This window comes from Lampris incognitus, chromosome 17, assembly GCF_029633865.1.
Source record: "Lampris incognitus isolate fLamInc1 chromosome 17, fLamInc1.hap2, whole genome shotgun sequence".
NCBI lineage: Eukaryota > Metazoa > Chordata > Actinopteri > Lampriformes > Lampridae > Lampris > Lampris incognitus.
In genome coordinates, this window is record NC_079227.1 from 34,701,380 (window position 1) to 34,720,347 (window position 18,968).

An 18,968-nucleotide genomic window follows, 5' to 3' on the forward strand; every position below is an offset into this window, starting at 1 on the left:
AGGTCTGCGACACCACCTATCTCCCACTTACTGTCATAGGGAAGGTCCAGTGCGCTTTTAAATAAGTTGTCTATAAAGCCAACCATATCGGTGCCCTCTTTATCTTCGGGTATTCCGTAAACCCTTAAATGATCTCTCCGCGCTCGGCCCTCCTGGTCTATCAGCCTAGTTTCCAGGTTAGCCTGACGCTGTATTAGCATTGATGTGGCTTGAAGCACGGACTCCATTTGGTTAATTCTCCCCTCTGCCTCGTCCAGTCTGTCGTTTGTTCTCTTTAGTTCTTGTTTAATGTCGGAGAGCTGTGCCGCCTTGTTGTCTCTTCTGAACTCCCGGATTTCCTTGAGAACACATCGCAGGCTGACTTCAGGGCCATCTTCGCCATGTGGCGGAGATGAGTTTGGGGAGTTACTTCGGCTGCCTCGTCTCACTTCGGGATCGTTTTCCATCACGTTCATCGTTGTCCTACGTCTAGTATTGCTACCCCTTTTCTTCATTGTTCGACGAAGACTTCACAAGGGTTAACGGAACTAAAGTTTTTGGGGTTATTCATCAAAACCGTCGGGGAGCTCGAACATTAGGCTGCCATTCTCTCGGCGGCGGAACCGGAAACCTCCCTGCTGGGTTTAGTTTAATCTCCCTTATCCGACCCACCCATTGAAGCTCGGAGAGTGAAACTAGCATGTGTTCAGACCCCCCCCCCAAAAAAAAAGAAAAGAAAAAAAAGCCTGTTAACGGCCTAAATCCGCTGCTCGGCTCATTACCGAGACCATGGGTGTATCAGTAGAACTGAATACGGCTCCGCCGCTCGCCTTGTTTTTTCCCCCACCCGCATTCCGGGAACTCTGCCTCTGATTGGCTAGTACTCGTTGCCTCCGTTGGTTAGGTTGGTTAAGGTTAGGGTTAGGGATAGGGCTAGCCAATCAGAGATAGAGTAGGGGCGGGTCTGCCCGGAATCCAGGTGGGAAAAATAATAACGCCCGCCGCTCAGCCTTACAGCCAATATTTCCTAGTGGTCACTCGCGAAATTGCAGCGAAAAAAATCCCCTGCGGCCCAAAAAGCATTTCCCCCACAGACCACCGTTGTAAAAGAGACGCCTGTAAAACTGTTGACAGGACACTTGCAGCTATAATCATGGTCAGTTATTACTCTTTGTATTGTATAGTTTTAAGCCATGGGGTTTTGATCTTTTTTAAAAAATTTCCAAAGCCCAGAAAAATCTTTTTTTTTGTTGTTGTTTTGTTTCTCTGCGTGACGGCACGGCTGTGTGTGAGCCGCTCTCGTAGCCTAGCGGCATGATGGGAGTAACACTACTGCGCATATTCAGTGGGCCCCATGTACCCGGAAGTAAACCGGAAGTATCAGGGACATAACCCGGAAGTAAACCGGAAGTAAACCGGAAGCCGGAAACTTTTCGGCGTGTGCGCCAGGCGAGTATTTCTCACAGCAATGAACAGGCGCCATTTTTAGATCCGGCATCCAGTTCTACTTTATTACATCCATGACCGGGACAAAGAGGTATGACCATATCACTCCTGTGCTTGCCTCCCTACACTGGCCCCCTGTTATATTTCGAATGTATTTCAAAGTGTTATTGCTCACTTTTAAGGCCTTAAACGGTCTTGCTCCTACATACATGTGTGATTTATTGACCTGCTACACCCTCTCGACCATTAAGCTCCACAGATGGAGCCCTGCTGGTTATTCCCAGGTCTCGGTTTGTCACAAAGGGTGATGGGGCTTTTGCTGTTAGAGCCCCCACACTATGGACCTCTCTTCCTGTCGAACCAAGACTAACCAAGCAGTGGCGCCCCCAGAAATTTTTCATAGGGGTGGCCAAATGGGGCCACTGAAAATCTTGGGGTGGCACACCAAAACCAAAAGCCATGACTGAATTTCAGGAACTCTATTATGCTGTTGGGGTATACTGTATAGGCTAGTTGAAAACTGTCAGTATGAGAGTTAAGGAATCGCACTGAAATACTTTGGTTTCTTATTTTTTTGACAGTTAATGTTACTAAATATCTGATGTGCATAGACTAATACCAGTACAGTTAACATTTTGAGTTCCACAACAATTCTGTTTTAATGTGTTATGTATCTGTATATATTGTAACATGTTAAACAATTCATTGTTATATTGTAAATCCAGAAATGAAAAATGAAAATATCAGATCACAAGCATATTCTGCATATGCGACTCGCGGCTGGGGGGCCAGCGGGGGGGGGGGGGCAGGGATAGTATCAGGGTGGCCGTGGCCACCCCTTGGGGGCGCCACTGTAACCAAGTCTCGAGTTTCTTTTACATCTCTTCTTAAAACTTTTCTTTTTGGGAAAGCTTTTACAAATGTTTGATATTTGTTTTTAATTTATTTATACTGTTTTTATTTTGACTCTTACTTATTTGGTCTTGTTTTTATTTTTGCCTTGTCTGGTTTTATTTCTTTGTAAAACACTTTTTAACAATGTTTTGGTTTCGCCACTGTCGCTGCCCGATCTGACCCGACCGTAGATGTGAGTCATGTGCATGAGCATGGTTGACTCAGATCGGGCAGCGATGGAAAGCAGTTTTAGAGAGTGAATGAAGAGAGGGAGCGGCGATAGTGAGAACAAAAGTTTCTCAAAGGTTTTGAATCGCCACAACCACGAGACGTGCTTCGTCATACAGTCATAGCTGTGTACAACATTTTTTTTTAGACTGATAGATCCAGTAATTCGTGAGATTATCTGAGGACACACACCACTCACGACCAAGTCCATTATCCCCTCCAGGCAAATGACCTCAGTATGCTGGTGCATGTTAAATTGATTTTGCCCAAGTTACTCCATGAACTATAGCCTACATTAACCTGATGAGGGGAACAAAAGGGGAATCTGCCCCCAGGATTAAAGGAATTCAAAGTGATAGCATGTACATCAACTATTTTAGCTTTCTTTCTACCAAGGGTTTTGCTAAACCCACGTGTTCTTCTACAGCAACACATGGATCTTCATGACCAGAGTTACGTGGTCATCTGAGGGCTGCCTGCTGCAACCACGTTTTCTACTATTGGCCACTAAGTGGCACCATGAATGCCTTGCTTGACGGCAGTTCAACTGGAGCCGCTCAGGAAGGGGAGGGTTTATCATTTACTCCTTCTACCAGATTTTCTAATCCAGATCAGCCACTTAAATCTGTGAATTTCAGAAGAGGTATCCACTCCCCTGACCTTTAGGTGGCGCAAGCGCGTACGTCAATGTAAGTATTTAAATTGTAAAAAAAAAATCCTAAAATATAAATGATCAATTAAGTACATCAGAAAGAGGTTTCGGTCAATATGAATTTTTGAAATATTGTGAGTGAAGCAGCCTTGATTGAATATACAGGACCCTCAACACTCACGGCAGTTGATCTCATCGGAGGTGGCGTTGTCCCGGCAGTCATTGTGACCATCGCAGATGAAGGCCTCACTGATGCAGCGTCCGTTGGTGCAGGTGAACTCGGTGGCGGGGTTGCAGGTAGGGAAGGGGCAGCCAAACTCATCGCTGTTGTCGCCACAGTCGTCCGTGTAGTCACAGGCGTAGCCTAGCGGCACGCAGCGCCCGTTGTCGCAGGTGAAGTCCGTGGCCGAGCAGGTGTGGAAGGCTGTGTGTGTGAAGGGGCGGATTTGAGTTTTAAGACATTCAGCTAGTATTGTTGAGAGGGACCTACAGTGGTGATGCAACTGCAGAAGCTCACATTACTTGATGACCCTTTTTTAAGCAACCGACCGTAGAAGCGGCTGAAGCAACACTACTCTGATAGGTGTTCGTACCCCTGTAACGATACGCTATAGAAAGACACTACGGGAGGCATTAGGAGCCAAGGACGATAAATAGCCGGCTGTGTTATGGCACAAAGTGGAAGTTAAGTAAGAAAATATGGTGAATGTGATTCAGTGGTATGAGGGGGACGTGAACCACCTTTAGAAGAGATTAATTTCTGGGGGGGGGATTTTTCCCCTCTTTACTCCCCAATTGTATACGGTCAATTACCCCGAGCCATCCCAGCCACTGCTCCACGCCCTCTACTGATCCGGGGAGGGCTGCAGACCACCACACGTCCCCTCTGATACATGTGGAGTTGCCAGCCGCTTCTTTTCACCTGGCAGTGAGGAGTTTCACCAGGGGGACGTTGCATGTGGGAGGATCACGCTATTCCCCCCCCAGTTCCCCCTCCCCCCTCGAACAGGCGTGGGTGAGATGAAGTCTTACTGGGGGTACATACACACACATTACACTTATCCATCCATCCGTTATCCGAACCACTTGTCCTGTTCTCAGGGTCGCGGGGAGGCTGGCAGCTACCCCAGTAGTCATTGGGCGGCAGGCTGGGAGACACCCTGGACAGGCCGCCAGACCATCACACAGGGCCGACATACACACACAGACACCTAGGGGCAGTTTAGTGTGGCCGATTCACCTGACCTACATGTCTTTGGACTGTGGGAGGAAACCGGAGCCCCTGGAGGGAACCCACACAGACACGGGGAGAACGTGCACCAAGGACGACCCCCAAGGTTGAACTACCCCGGGGCTCGAACCCGTGACCTTCGTGCTGTGAGGCGACCGCGCTAACCACTGCACCACCGTGTCGCGCAACGTTACACTTAACGCCTCTGAAATGCCCATATGGAGCATGGATCCAACAGTCCTTGGTCGATTTTTTTCCTCTCTGTTTTTCCTCTGGTGACCTTGTTCAGTCAACGGTTGGAAACGGCTCCAATCCATCTGCAGAAATGAGAAAAAAAAACATCGTCTCTCACCACACACTCTCTCCAGTTCATCAGAGTCGTCCTTGCAGTCATTGTAGCCGTCACACTTCCAGCGTGCCGCAATGCAATTGCCGTTGAGACAGGTGAACTGGTCCGGCTGGCAGCGGCTCCCAGTGTCTCGGATACAGTCCCTTCCGTTGTTTGCCAGGTACCAGTTGCCCTGCTGAGGACACTGGCATTCTGGGCCTGATGGGCCTGCAGGGAGAGAGGCGGGTAGGAGAGGGGCGACAGTAAGCGCGGTATATTTGGTCAGCTGTTCGTTAGGCGCTGCACATTGTCCCATGTTGTCGATGAAATGCATCGATTTCAACGTCTTTCTCAGAAGTATTAGGCAACATTTCTCTGCAAATTTCTCTACAAGCCGAGCATAGAACAGGTTGTAGCCCAAAGATAAATACCGCACAAGGATGCTTCCCCCCTCCTTTCTCCCCAATCGTACTCGGCCGATTGCCCGACTCCACTCTTCCGAGCTTTCCCGGTCACTGTGCCACCCCCCTCTGCCGATCCGGGGAGGGCTGCAGACTACCACATGCCTCCTCCCATACATGTACATGTGAAACTCCTCACCTGACAGGGGGACGTAGCGTGTGCGAGGATCCCGCTATTCCCCCTCAGTTACCCCTCCCCTCGAACAGGCAACCCGACTGACCAGAGGAGGCGCTAGTGCAGTGACCATGACACATGTGTACCCACATCTGGCTTCCTACCTGCAGACACGGCCGGCTGTGTCTGTAGGGACGCCCGACCAAGCCGGAGGTAACACGGGGATCCGAACCGGTGATCCCCATGTTGGTAGGCAACAGAATAGACCGCCACGCCACTTGGACGTGGCGCATTTTGGATTTCAGTGTCTTGTTCAAGAAACCCCAACTGACGCTGCACTCACCAGGAACACAGACATGGCTGCAACCTCCGTTAAACTGTTGACAGGGGCTGGAGCAGCTCTCCTGCTTAGAGCCAGTATAAACGTGGACGTCGTTCGGCCGGTACTTCAGCTCCTGGGCCAGCACTGCCAAGCCAGAGCCGTCATCCTTGCCGGCCCTGTAGACGGAGCGGGTGGTCCAGTCGGTCCAGAAGATGTCCTGCTGAAAGACTGTGATGGCAAAGGGGTACTGGACTCCCTGTAAGATCACCTGACGGTTGGCACCTGTCAGTGTGGAACGCTCGATCTTGTCTCTGAGGGACACCGGAAGGACGGGAAGAAGATAACGGTGAAGACATGACTGACTGGCAAGAAACTGGATCTAACGGCATTCGCCTACACAGTGATGTAACTATCCTTGTATTTGAATGAATGAATGAATGGGGATATAAAGGCAAGGCTAAAATGACTTGGAATGCAAATAAAAGCATACGCAATGTGATAAACAGTCTCATATTACTACATTAAGCACACATTAGTAAAAGTGTGTGGACATACAGAGAGGCATCCGCCCAATATAGCATCCTCTCCTGGTAGTCCAGGGAAAGGCCGTTGGGTGTAGTTAGGCTGCTACTGACGATGGCTCTCCTGTAGTTTCCGCCGAGGGTTGCCCGCTCTATCTTGGCAGGGCTGCCCCAGTCAGTCCAGTACAGGTAACTGGGCAGGTGGAGGGTAGAAGTGAAAGAACAAGAGGGGCGGAGGAAGGGGAAATACATGAAAGAGGGGAAACAGAGGGCGGGAGAGAGGTGGAGGACAGAAGAAAGGGTTAATGAGGGGGTAGAAAGACATGGAATGGTAGGAAAAAGAAGAGACTGTCCTCCACCAAAAAACGACCCCATAGGTTGTTTGTACAAGCAGCTTATTACGACCCATAGTTACGTTTACTTCCTACTTCCAATCACAATGCGCTACTTTCCCTGTAACAACAAGCAGTCTCCTCCCATAAGCTCTCGCGAGAAGGAATATTAATAAAAGCAAAGGTTAATGTCACATAACGGTTATAATGTCCACGCTAGCTGGCTTTCTAACTCTTGGCAAATGTTAAGTTGGCTCTTATAACGTTATTCATAGGTAAACATACTGCCAATAGCAATCTTACTTACTATACTAGACGACGAAACGACACAAAAACGCACTGACTACATATTTTATTGTTCTCAGTTTGTTTTAAAACCCCACAATGCACTGAGGCGAAACATTATCTGTGGCATAATCTCCTGCCGCCGGTAGGGGGCGCTAATTTTGGAACCGCTCCTGTGGGTCGTATTAGAGGACAAACGACCTATGTGGTCGTATGGGTTGGAGGACTTGTCGAAAAAGAAAGGCGCTACTTATATATAAACAATGAAGAGTCAATAATTGCTTAAATTTCTTCTTTTTTTTTTGACCGTAAATTTACACTATTTGCTAAATTTCACTGCAGGTTCACAACAGAGCTCATTATGGCCATGACCACTATCTGACATTGAAATGAGAGTCGTTTGTTTCTACCCATAGCAGGGGTCCACAACGATGGCCCTGGGACGGTTAGCATGGGCGATGACTGAACGGTTGCTCCCATCTACCCCTATGGCCTGGATGTTTTTGCTGTAGTAGTCGGTGAAGTACAGACGCTGGTGGACCCAGTCATAGGCCAGTCCCTCAGGGTCATCAAGACCTGAGCATTGTGACAGAGGGCAGGGGAGGATAAAGTCGAAGGCGGAAAATAATGGAATGGGAATAGAAAAGGAGAGGATGAGAGCACAGCGGGAAAAATAGCAGGCGAGGAAAGGAGCAAGAAATTGGTAAGAAAAAGTTCAATGAGGGCTGAAGAAAGTCCAATCAGAAGAAAAACATGAGAAAACGTTGGGATTTTCCAAAATGACACACTAAGCGACTCAAACGATGCAATTTATGTGATGCATACCAGAAGTACTGCATAATTCTTCTTTTTTTGGGGGGGGGGTTCCCCCTTTTTTCTCCCTAATTGTATCTGGCTAATTACCCCACTCCAGTCGCTGCTCCACCCCCTCTGCCGACCTGGGGAGGGCTGCAGAATACCACATGCCTCCTCCGATACATGTGGAGTCGCCAGCTGCTTCTTTTCACCTGACAGTGAGGAGTTTCACCAGGGGGACGCAGCGCATGGGAGGATCACGCTATTCCCCCCCAGTCCCCCCCCCCTGAACAGGCGTCCCGACTGACCAGAGGAGGCGCTAGTGCAGCGACCAGGACACATACCCACATCCGGCCTCCCACCCGCAGGTGAATATTTTTTCCTAGGATGAATCCGGCAAGTTCCCGCCCTCAGGCGCTAGGATTGGCCAGATCTGCCTGTCAGTCAAGGCCGATGTGAACGCGCAACAGTGTTTGCTAGCTAACTGTTAGCCATTAGCCACGTTTGCAACCAAGCTAACAGTGCCAACTTAACAGTGTGGGTACGGTAAGTGAATATTTTCTTTTCCTAGGATGAATCCGGAAAGTTGACTGACAGGCAGATCTGGCCAATCCTGTCTTCTGAGGGAAGGAACTTTCCGGATTCATCCTAGGAGAAAAATATTGGCCACCCGCAGACACGGCCAAGTGTGTCTGTAGGGACGCCTGACCAAGCCGGAGGTATTGCAGGAATTCGAACCGGCGATCCCCATGTTAGTAGGTAACGGAATAGAGCGCTACACTACCCGCACGCCCCTGCACGATTCTCCTTTATTATAGTAAATTAGATGGTAAGAATTAAAAGAAAGGCTAACTTTGGTTTGGTTTACTTGTTCCTGTGCTGCCTGTCACCCAGTAGAGCAGTGCTGCCGCTGGGCCTTCAAACTTTTTACTTTTATCGACTCCCTCAGGTCAGCTTACTTGAGGCTATGATGACAGGTGGGCTGGTGATGGATGTGGCGCTGACGTAGCCAACCCTGCTCCGGCCTATCCCTTGGTACTGTGTGAAGAAAATCCGTTTGTCCTTGAAGTCGTAATCCAACGCCACTAGGTTGTAGCCCAGGTCCACAGTTGGGTACGGGCTGCTGTGATCCTCCGGGTCCAACCTCAGGCTATTCAGCGTGTAGTCCGTGGTGAACATCAGAAAGTCATCGAGCCCATAACCACACGTCACCCCGTTGTTGAGGAGCGAGCCATGGGCGCAGTCGCACTTGGGCCTCTCCTGGCCCGGCATGGCGAAGCAGAGCTGCTGGCAGCCGCCGTTGTTCTCCTGGCACGGGTTGAAGCCCACCTGGTTTGCGGATGTGGGCTGTACATGCGCATCAAAAACAGCGACATCCACAAGGCCGTCGATGCCATCACGGATGACCTGTTTAAATCATTGGCAAATTATAAATTTGGAGACGTGACACAGTGATGAGGATGAAGCATTTGTAGCAGCAGCACACAATCATATCCCCCCCCTATTCTCTTATTATTATTATAGTTCCCCCCCTTTTTCTCCCCAATTGCACTTGGCCAATTACCCCACTCTTCTGAACCGTTCCGGTCGTTCCTGCACCCCCTCTGCCGATCCGGGGAGGGCTGCAGACTACCACATGTCTCCCCTCATACATGTGGAGTCGCCAGCTGCTTCTTTTCACCTGACAGTGAGAAGTTTCGCCAGGGGAACATAGCGCCTGGGAATATCACGCTATTTCCCCCCCCAACAGGCACCCCAGCCGACCAGAGGAGGCGCTAGTGCAGCGAGCAGGACACATACCCACATCCGGCTTCCCATCCACAGACACGGCCAATTGTGTCTGTAGGGATGCCCGACCAAGCTGGAGTTAACACGGGGATTCGAACTGGTGATCCCCGTGTTGGTAGGCAATGGAATAAACCCCTATGCTACCCGGATGCCCCCTCTTCTCTTATTACCTCAAATTTTTCTTGAAAGAGTAAATTAAAATAAAAAGTATAACGTTCCTTACTTAGCCCTTATTTTATTTGTTTCTCCAACAATTTTCTCTTCCATAATCATTCGGTAACACTTTATTATGGGGAACATATTCTAAGTAACAAAAACTTAATTACTAGTGAATTAGTAATGATCAAGATGTCACTTTAGTATGGGGAACATATTCTAAGTAACAAACACTTAATTACTAGTGAATTAGTAATGATCAAGATGTCACTTTAGTATGGGGAACATATTCTAAGTAAAAAAACTTAATTACTAGTGAATAAGTAATGATCAAGATGTCACTTTAGTATGGGGAACATATTCTAAGTAGCAAAACTTAATTTAGAGTAATGTAACACTATGAACACTTGTAGTTTTGTGTTTTGTTATGTAAGAACAGAGCATATTCATTAAGTGTTGGTAAGGGAGAATAACTCTTCTTGTGGTACTACCACCTTATAAAGGCCATACTAAGCAAAGCATATTGAGATGGTACTACTAATAAGCAATACTTCTGAGGTTATAGAGGGAAAACTCATGGTTAATGGCTTACTGGTTGTTTAATAAGGCCATGCAGAATAAGGCATTAATGAGTATGTAATAATGACCAATTAAGGGCCAATATGTTGCTAATTTGCATGCTAATAAGCACCTAATTAATGGTGACTATGTTCCCCATACTAAAGTGTTACCAATCATTCTATGCTCACATAAATGTTGCAATGAGGAACTAGTGAAGTGAAACTTATCCACTATTTGCACTTATTCTAAGTTCCTCTTGATAGATGACGCATCATTTACATTAATAATAATAATAATGATAACAATAATAATGGATTACATTTATGTAGCGCTTTATCTAGACACCCAAAGTGCTTCAAAGTGAAGGGGGAAACTCATTAACCTGTGGGTGAAGGTATTTCATTCATTATAATTGTATGTCCCATGTATTTTTATAGCACATTTTTGATAGAAATAACACTGGAAATTATTATTCACCATAATAGGCAATATGCTAATAACACTTTAAAGGCAATTGTTTTGAGACTTGGTTTAGCAATACAAGTTTCCTCAGCACTCACCTCTGGTTGAGCAGTATTTGCCGGGTCCTTACTAGCCTGGAAGAGCTTTCCAAGCTTTCTATCAACCCAAAGCATAAAGTTCCCAAATATGGCCAACCCCGTAGGAGAGGGATACCGGCTCCCATACCGCACAATCTGCCTCTGTGTGCCGTCCGAAGCCATGCGGGAGATCATGTCCAGAGTGTCGTCCGTCCAATACAGGAAATCGTTGGTATAATCAATGGTGAGGCCACGGGGCGATGCCAGGCTCTCTGACGCCAGGACAGTACGGTTGGTGCCATCGAGAAGGGCCCGCTCGATCTTAGGTGTCTGGCCACCATCAGCCCAGAAGAGGTAGCGCAGTTTGGGGCTAACGGCCAGGTCACGGAGACGGCCCTGGAAGGATTTAAGGAGGACCATTCGGTAGGAAGTGTTGATGGCGAGCACCTCCAGGAAGGTCTGGCTCTCGAAGGCATTAGTGAAGTACAGGTTACCTATGCAAGGGAGTTGAAAGATGAAGGGCAAAGAAAGAAAATCAGATCAGTTGACCAGGCCGGATGTGGCCAGTAAGGTTGCAAAGCATTCAATTTAAAACAAGCTTAAATACTTCATTTAAATCCAGCTTGCTGGATAACAACTTTGAAGGACCAAGGATGTAGAAATACTAAATTAACATACCACTAGGTACATTTCTATGCGAAATGTACCCAGTCATTTTTCAGGAGAACTAATGCTGGTGCTATGTGTAATAAGAAAAATATCTATTTTAAAAAAATATATATTTGAAATTGAACTTGAAAAAAGGCTTGCTCTTAGCAAACTCCCTTTCTGGAGATAATAGATGTGTGAATTGATGGATGGATTGATGGGCGGCTGGACCAATAGACTTGTAGTAGGTTGGATTGATGGACGGATGAGTAGATAGAAAGATGCATGGGCAAATAAAGTATATGGATGGATGGAAGGCCAGTTAGCTGGATGGTGAATATCATGGTTCTCTACCTGCGATCCAGTCCACAGCTATGCCCTGGATGCCTTGTTTCCCTACACCCAACGAGACAACCCTGCTGTACAGTGATCCATCTGTCTTGACTCTGAAGATACCCTTGTAAGAGGTGGAGGTGCTGTTGTCGGTCCAGTATACAAAGCCAGACTCAACATGGAGGTCTAATTTGTCCTTAGCAGAGTAGGAAGCTGCAAAGGTCAAAGTTTTCGTCATCAGATCCTGACATCTGGTTTCATCGGTGTTTGCATACAGCTAAGACAAAATTTCATATAATTATGATAATGTGAAAATCTATTGTGGGGGTGATGAATAAAGTGGCGATAAGCGCAGGCAGCAAAAGAAATTGCTACCTGAAAAATTGTTAAAGGTGAGATGGGAAAATAAACATGAAAAAAACTTCACAGTCAGTTGCAAACTAGGTGGAGGAACTGGAGATTCCTTTAATAACGATGTCATTTAGCTGTTTTCCCGTTATAAATGCAACAACATACCTCCACTGACTGGCACCATTGCCTCAGAGTGGTCAGAGCTGTTGATGTGGAAGCCTCGGATGAAGTTGGGTGAAGAGACGATGGCGAAGGATTCATATTGCTCGCAGCGGGAGCCGTCTTGCGATGGGAAAAAGCCCGTGGTACAGGCACAAGCCTTCTGGTTCCCAGGCTTGGGAAGGCAGAGATGGGGGCAGCCCCCATTGTTGGAACTGCAGGCGTTGGTGGTCCCTGCTGAGTCTGGGATTGGACAGAGAGGGAGGGCAGTTTACACTAGAACTGGCTGTTAAAACACAAAAAATAAACACAATAAATTAAATATCAAACTCGTAAGTGCTGGAGCAGACATCCCAAAAGAAACAAGGAAAAAAGTGAAGAACGGCTGAATCCACTTTTGATTTTTGTTTTTTTTTGTTGATTTTGACAAACTATTAATCCCAGTGGGGATGTTTTCTCTGCATTTAACCCATCCTAGCTGTGTAGCTAGTAGCAGTGGGCAGCCGCCGTGCAGCACCCAGGGACCAACTCCAGTTCATCTTGCCAGGCCTCGGTCAGGTGCCCAGACAGGAGTATTAACCCTAACATGCATGTCTTTTTGATGGTGGGGGAAAACCGGAGCACCCGGAGAAAACCCACCACAGACACAGGGAGAACATGCAAACTCCACACTGAGGACGACCAGGGATGACCCCCAAGGTTGGATGACCCCCAAGGCTGGACAACCCCGCGGTTCGAACCCAGCACCTTCTTGTTGTGAGGCGACAGCGCTAACTGCTGGGCCACCGTGCCGCCCAAATTGTACTGCCCACTTGTATCATAACTAAAGAGAGCCAGGTCAATCAACACTAAGCACTGAAAAAAAAATCAAATGAATAAACACAAGCAGAGTTAGAAAAGTTGTGTTTTCTTAGACAACCACGTGGTCTGTTCAACTACAGAGCAAGGAACCAAACCTATACGTCACAGGCTGCTCAGAGTGATAGCGTCACAAAAAAATACAAATATGGCCAACCTCAGGGAAAAACATGTACCAGCAAGCCTACTTACTGTCTCTGGCGTGCACTTTGAGGGCTCGCAGGCCTGACATGCCGCTCCTCATCACCACCATGTTGGCGCCAGTGTCTTTGTCCACCCTCTCAATGACCTCGTAGTCCAGGTCTGTGTAGTAGAGGTGGTTTTGGTAGACTGTCAGGCCCCAGGGGTGAGATAGCTTGCTGACCACTGTCACCCGGCTCACTCCGTCCATTGTGCCACATTCGATCTGTACACACAAACACCGAGGGAGAAAACCAAGCGGGAGTTGGGGAAAGGAAGTGGAAGTTGGACAGTTACCTTTTGTTTACAACAACAGAGTGACTGGCTACTGGAGGTCTTATGCTGAATAAAAGGTTGTGCGCAGTGTGAGCTTTTCTCAAAGATTGCTAAGAGATTAAGGACAGCGGATGCAAAGAAATTCTACATTTTGGAGAAAGCCACATAATTTTATCTTTAACTCCAATCTGGTTTAGTCTGGAATGAAAGACAAAAGGGCCACACGATAAAACCCTAATAAGTAAAAATCACCTTGGGGCTATTATACAACTATACAAACATACTATATAAATGATAAGTGATCTTGTTCTTCATTTTATCTTCAAGTATCAATACACGGCTATGTGTGTTAAAATGCACATCTGCAAAGTTACATGTATATGGGAACATGTATGAAATATGCTTGTATGACAACCCACCACTCCTGTGCTTGCCACGCCCCAGTACAGTTTGCTGGCAGAGATGTCTGCGGTGATGTATCCTATGTTGGCCAGGTTGCCTGTGTATAGGTTCTTCAGGTTGCTTCCATCCATATCTGAGCTAGCGACCTTGGGAGGGACCCCGTTGTCTGAACCTTTGTCTGTCCAGAACAATTTCCTGTGAAGGATGGTAGAGTGCATGGCTCAATGTAAGATACATTAAAATAGAGCTTAGATTCTCAAAGAAGACCTGGATATGGCTTAAGCTATCCATCCATCCAAGCCGCTTATCTCAATCGGGGTCACGGGGATGCTGGAGCCTATCCCAGCAGTCATTGGGCGGCAGGCAGGGAGACACCCTGGACAGGCCGCCAGGACATCACAGGGCCCACACATTCACAGCTAGGGACAATCTAGTATGGCCGATTCACCTGACCTACATGTCTTTGGACTGTGGGAGGAAACCGGAGCACCCGGAGGAAACCCACACAGACACAGGAAGAACATGCAAATTCCACATAGATGACCCCCAAGGTTGGACAACCCCAGGGTTTGAAGCCAGGACCTTTTTGCTGTGAGGTGACCGTGCTAACCACTGTGCCGCCCTGGCTTAAGCCATTTCGACAGTAATAATGAAAGATCCCTGGTTGTGAACATCCAATAAGGGTACTATATTGTATTGGAGTGTGCTATAATTTGATAATTCTAGCAACATGTGTGAATATTGTGCTGAAAAACCAAGTGGCGTGCACGACAAAATGACTTCAAGGCTTTTGGTAAACTATTCTTACGTAAAGCAGATGTACTGTTTCCCTTCCACCAAGTCAGATTCATTTGTATATCCCTAGATCACAATTAAGTCCAAGATCGTTCTGTACAATGTAAAACAACCCCTATCCTTAGACCCTTGATTCAGATGAGGAAAAACTCCGTAGAAAAAAACTTTGTCAGAAATTAAAAAAAATATAAAAGAAACCTGAGGATGATTATCAGTGGAGGGCCCCTCTTCCAGGATAGAACGAAACAGATCTAAAATGGCAGTGGCACTGATGATGCAATACTAACCATGATACAATTACTTTGCAACACCTTGAAAACCCCAAGGCCTATGTCAGGTTTGTAGATTTAAACTCTGCTTTTAATACCCTGCAGCCACACATCCTCAGTAAGGTCAGACAGATGTCTGTTAACCAATATATCATCAGGGGGCGTCACTCCTTTTTGACCAACAGAACCCAGAATGTCCGAATGAACCAGACATTATCTGATCCGACCCGAAAGTCATCAACACAGGCGTTCCTCAAGGATGTGTGGGTTCTCCCATTCTGTTTACATTATATACAAATGATTGCACAAGCAGTCATCCCAAACTCTTTTGTTGTCTGGTTTTCTGATGACAACGCCATCCTTGGACTTACTGGTACAGACAGTGGATTTTCTGGCTTTAGTTTAGAGGTTGAAAAATTTGTACAATATTGTGATGACCACTATCTCATTGTAAACACTGATAAAACAGAAGAAATAATTTTTTATCCAGGACATCTGGGGGATCATTCTCCACTACTGATCCATAACACTTGTATTACCCGGGTTCATTCTTGCATATACTCGGGTGTCCATATTGACCATCTTCTGTCTTGGATTGTCCATGTGAATTCTGTATGTACTAGGATCCGGCAGCGACTCTACTTTTTACACAGACTCAGGTTGTTTGGGGTTGGAAAGAGGGTTATGATGTTATTTTATCATGCTGTGATAGTGCATTACATTGTGGAGTTTCAGCTTGGTTTGGTAACATATCACTTAAGTTAAAATCACAACTAAACAGACTGGTCCACAGAGCAATGAAAGTGATGGGGGTGAGAGAGCATCCCTGCCTCCAAATGCTCTTTGAGAAGACTATCGTTAAACAGGCCAGGAACATTATCGCGGACCCCTCTCATGTCTTGTATTCAGAATATGAAGTGCGCCTATCAGGTAGACACTACAGGGTTCCAATTAAATACAGGAAAAGATACCTGAACACGTATACAATCTCTTTCATCCCTCTGTCAGTGAATCTCCTAAACTCAGGACATAAGGAGGGTGTGAACTGAGGGGCGGTGTTGCATGTATTTGAAAGCACTTTATGTCTACACTTGTCTGTGCAATGAACGTTATGTCTGTTACTGTACTATAATGTATGTATTTTATGTGACAGCCTTTATGTCCAAGACAAATTTCCATCAGAACAAATAAAGTAATCTTGAACCTTGAATCTTAATTTAACATGTCCACATAACGACTATAATTTCAAAGTAATAACTGCTGTGTGGTTGTGGGTTGCCGTGTGCTATTGTGTGACCAAACTGTGTGTTTGGGGAGGGCGAACGCTGTGTGCGTGTACTATTTGGTGAGTTTGCATCCTGGGCCCATGGTCATGATAATCCATCCATGACTAAGCACGGGGGTATCGTTGATAGACCCGTGCTTAGTCCTGTATCTCTGGTAAGTCTGGTCCCTGGTTATTTCCACTTAATAGTTGTTAAGTACTGTTTTGTTAACCTGGCATATGAATAAAGTGAATCCAATTTCAATTTATGTGGTGGTGAAGAACTGAACTGACTCTGTATTAATAATAATGGATTACATTTCTATAGCGCTTTTCTAGACACCCAAAGCGCTTCACAATGAAGGGGGTAACTCACCTCAACCACCACCAATGTGTAGCACCACCTGGGTGATGCACGGCAGCCATTTTGCACAAAACGCTCACCACACATCAGCTTGAGGTGGAAAGGGAGGACTTAATGAGCCAATTACATGGGGGGATGATTAGGTGGGCAGATGGAGAGAGTCAGGTTGGGATTTTTGCCAGGACACCGGGGGACCTCCTACTCTTTGCAATAAGTGCCATGGGATCTTTAGTCAGGACCCTGGTTTAACGTCTCGGCTGAAGGACGGCATCTCCTACAGCACGGTGTCCCCATCACTGCACTGCAGCATTGGGATTTTTGTTTGTTTATTTATTAGGACCAGAGGGAAGACTGCCCCCTACTAGCCAACCAACACCACTTCCAGCAGCAACTCAGTTTTCCCAGGAGGTCTCCCAAGCCCATACCTGCTTAGCCTCTGTCATTCAGCACAACCAGCCATATATTGAGTTATATCGGGACAGCTCAGGAGGTAGAGCAGGTCATCTGGTAACTGGAGGGTTGCTGACTTGATCCTCGACTCCTCCTTGCAAAAAGGTCAGTCTGTCCCTGAACAAGACATCTAACCCCTACTGCTCCTGATGAGCTGGTTGTACTTTGCATGGTTGACACCACCATGTGTGTGTGCGTTGGTGAATGTGAGGCATTTACCAATTGTAACGCGCTATATAAATGCAGTCCATGTATGACATTGTCTTGGTTGACTCTATTTGTTTGACTCTATTTGTTTGCCGAATCCTCCTAAGCAAGCCAAGACTTGTCTCCTTTTTCCACATGAGCTGTTTTACCCTCTTGCTGGATCGAGGGCTATTCCAACAGGCTCTCCAGCTCCCTCTGGTTTGCCCGTGGAGGTGATGAGAGTTTTCCTGTAGAGCTGGCTTCCATCCACGCGGATAACCTGTGAGAAGTATTGGTTTTGTTCATTTGCAGTGTTAAATCCTCACATGTAAAATTCCAAAACATGTATACACTGAATCAGACGTTGTGAATGTAAAATTAGAGCCTTAGAGGCCTGAGATTTGTTTTGGCAACACTATCATAATATCATTGAGCTTTTATGAGGAAGTTTTTCAATTTTAGGCATTTAGTTTATGTTCTGGCCCGGTGCAGCTTGTAGAGGATGGACTGCTCAGTTTCTTGCTCAAGGACACTTGAGAATTATGTATTAGCTGTCATAGGAACCTGTGACCAGGTGCAGGGGATATCGCTAACCACGAGGGAACTTGGTATTTCTAGATAACATCATGCTGTGAAGTCTGTGAAATGGGGCTAGAGTGCAATTTCAATAACACATTTTATCCATAAAGATTTTATTTATTTCAAGCAAATCTCAAGGTGCTACGTTAAACCATCATCACAGCGGGAGTGTCTGCCCACTCTCAACCCCACAGGTTCAAACCACAGGTTCAGCCTTGCAGATGGCAACGCTGCTGACTGAGCAACCACCATTCTCTCCTTACGCCAACCTGGGAGTGAAACCCGCCTCAGAACTGTATCTCAACACATATGTCTTATCCTAATCAGGGTGTGTTTTCACCTTCATGATGTGAGTGTGTGTGTAAAAATAAAAATGTACATACTGTAAATTTATACTCTGTGCATCTTATGCATGTTACACGTCATGTAAAGTGATATTTTATTTTGTACATGAAATGTGCTGAATTCTATCAACTTCAGAAGTCAGGTTATTGAGGCAAGAGGTCCAGCAAAGATGATTTTGACTGAACTTATATATATATATATATATATATATATATATATATATATATATATATATATATATATATATATATATATATATATATATATATTATTTATTTATTTATTTATTTATTTGTCTCAATAAGTAGCTTTTTCTGAAATGTCCCATCACATTGTCCATTACTTCAAATAGCCTTTTTTTTTGTTGCCTCAAATGAGAAACTTGTTGTGCAGCTGGAGAATCTTACCTCTATGGATTTACTGGCTGGATTGGTGTAATACATGATTCGGCTGATCCAGTCAAAAGCCAGACCAGAGGGCGAGCCCATGATCGCATCTGGGGCAAACCGAGTCCTGTTAGCGCCGTTGGTTTTCACCCTCCATATGGAACCCTGGGTGAGGGAGGAAAGAAACACTAACTTTCAAAGGTGAACAAACACAGACGAACACAAACACGAGTCTTGCCACAAATACTTTGTAACTCACAATGTAGAAAAATAAATCTTGGTTGGAATGTACATTTGAATAAACGAGAATATGCATAACATAAAAGAGGTAATTCACTCTTTGAATTGTATACATGTTGTGGAAAGACCGGCTACTTTTGCCCAAACTAATGACAAAGTTTAACTCGTTTCCATTCTATGTATGCTCTGAATTATTTCTGAATTCTAATTATTGATGTCTGAAATTAGTCAAGCAGGAAAACTGCTGAAG

The 18,968-nt window shown here is 46.0% G+C and overlaps 1 protein-coding gene across 1 annotated transcript in view; it reads right to left on the reverse strand.

Annotated features, from left to right (window-relative positions):
• The window catches only part of lrp2b (low density lipoprotein receptor-related protein 2b), a 132,495-nt gene that overhangs the window by 67,413 nt on the left and 46,114 nt on the right, over positions 1-18,968 (reverse strand). The window contains exons 33-45 of the mRNA XM_056296766.1: positions 18,500-18,643; positions 17,339-17,448; positions 13,858-14,035; positions 13,175-13,388; positions 12,131-12,367; positions 11,636-11,827; positions 10,655-11,127; positions 8,549-8,996; positions 7,205-7,370; positions 6,212-6,370; positions 5,678-5,967; positions 4,783-4,986; positions 3,381-3,623 (exon numbers count right to left, since the gene is read on the reverse strand). Of these exons, the coding sequence (XP_056152741.1) occupies positions 3,381-3,623; positions 4,783-4,986; positions 5,678-5,967; positions 6,212-6,370; positions 7,205-7,370; positions 8,549-8,996; positions 10,655-11,127; positions 11,636-11,827; positions 12,131-12,367; positions 13,175-13,388; positions 13,858-14,035; positions 17,339-17,448; positions 18,500-18,643 (3,058 nt within the window). The remainder of the gene's footprint in view (positions 1-3,380; positions 3,624-4,782; positions 4,987-5,677; positions 5,968-6,211; positions 6,371-7,204; positions 7,371-8,548; positions 8,997-10,654; positions 11,128-11,635; positions 11,828-12,130; positions 12,368-13,174; positions 13,389-13,857; positions 14,036-17,338; positions 17,449-18,499; positions 18,644-18,968) is intronic.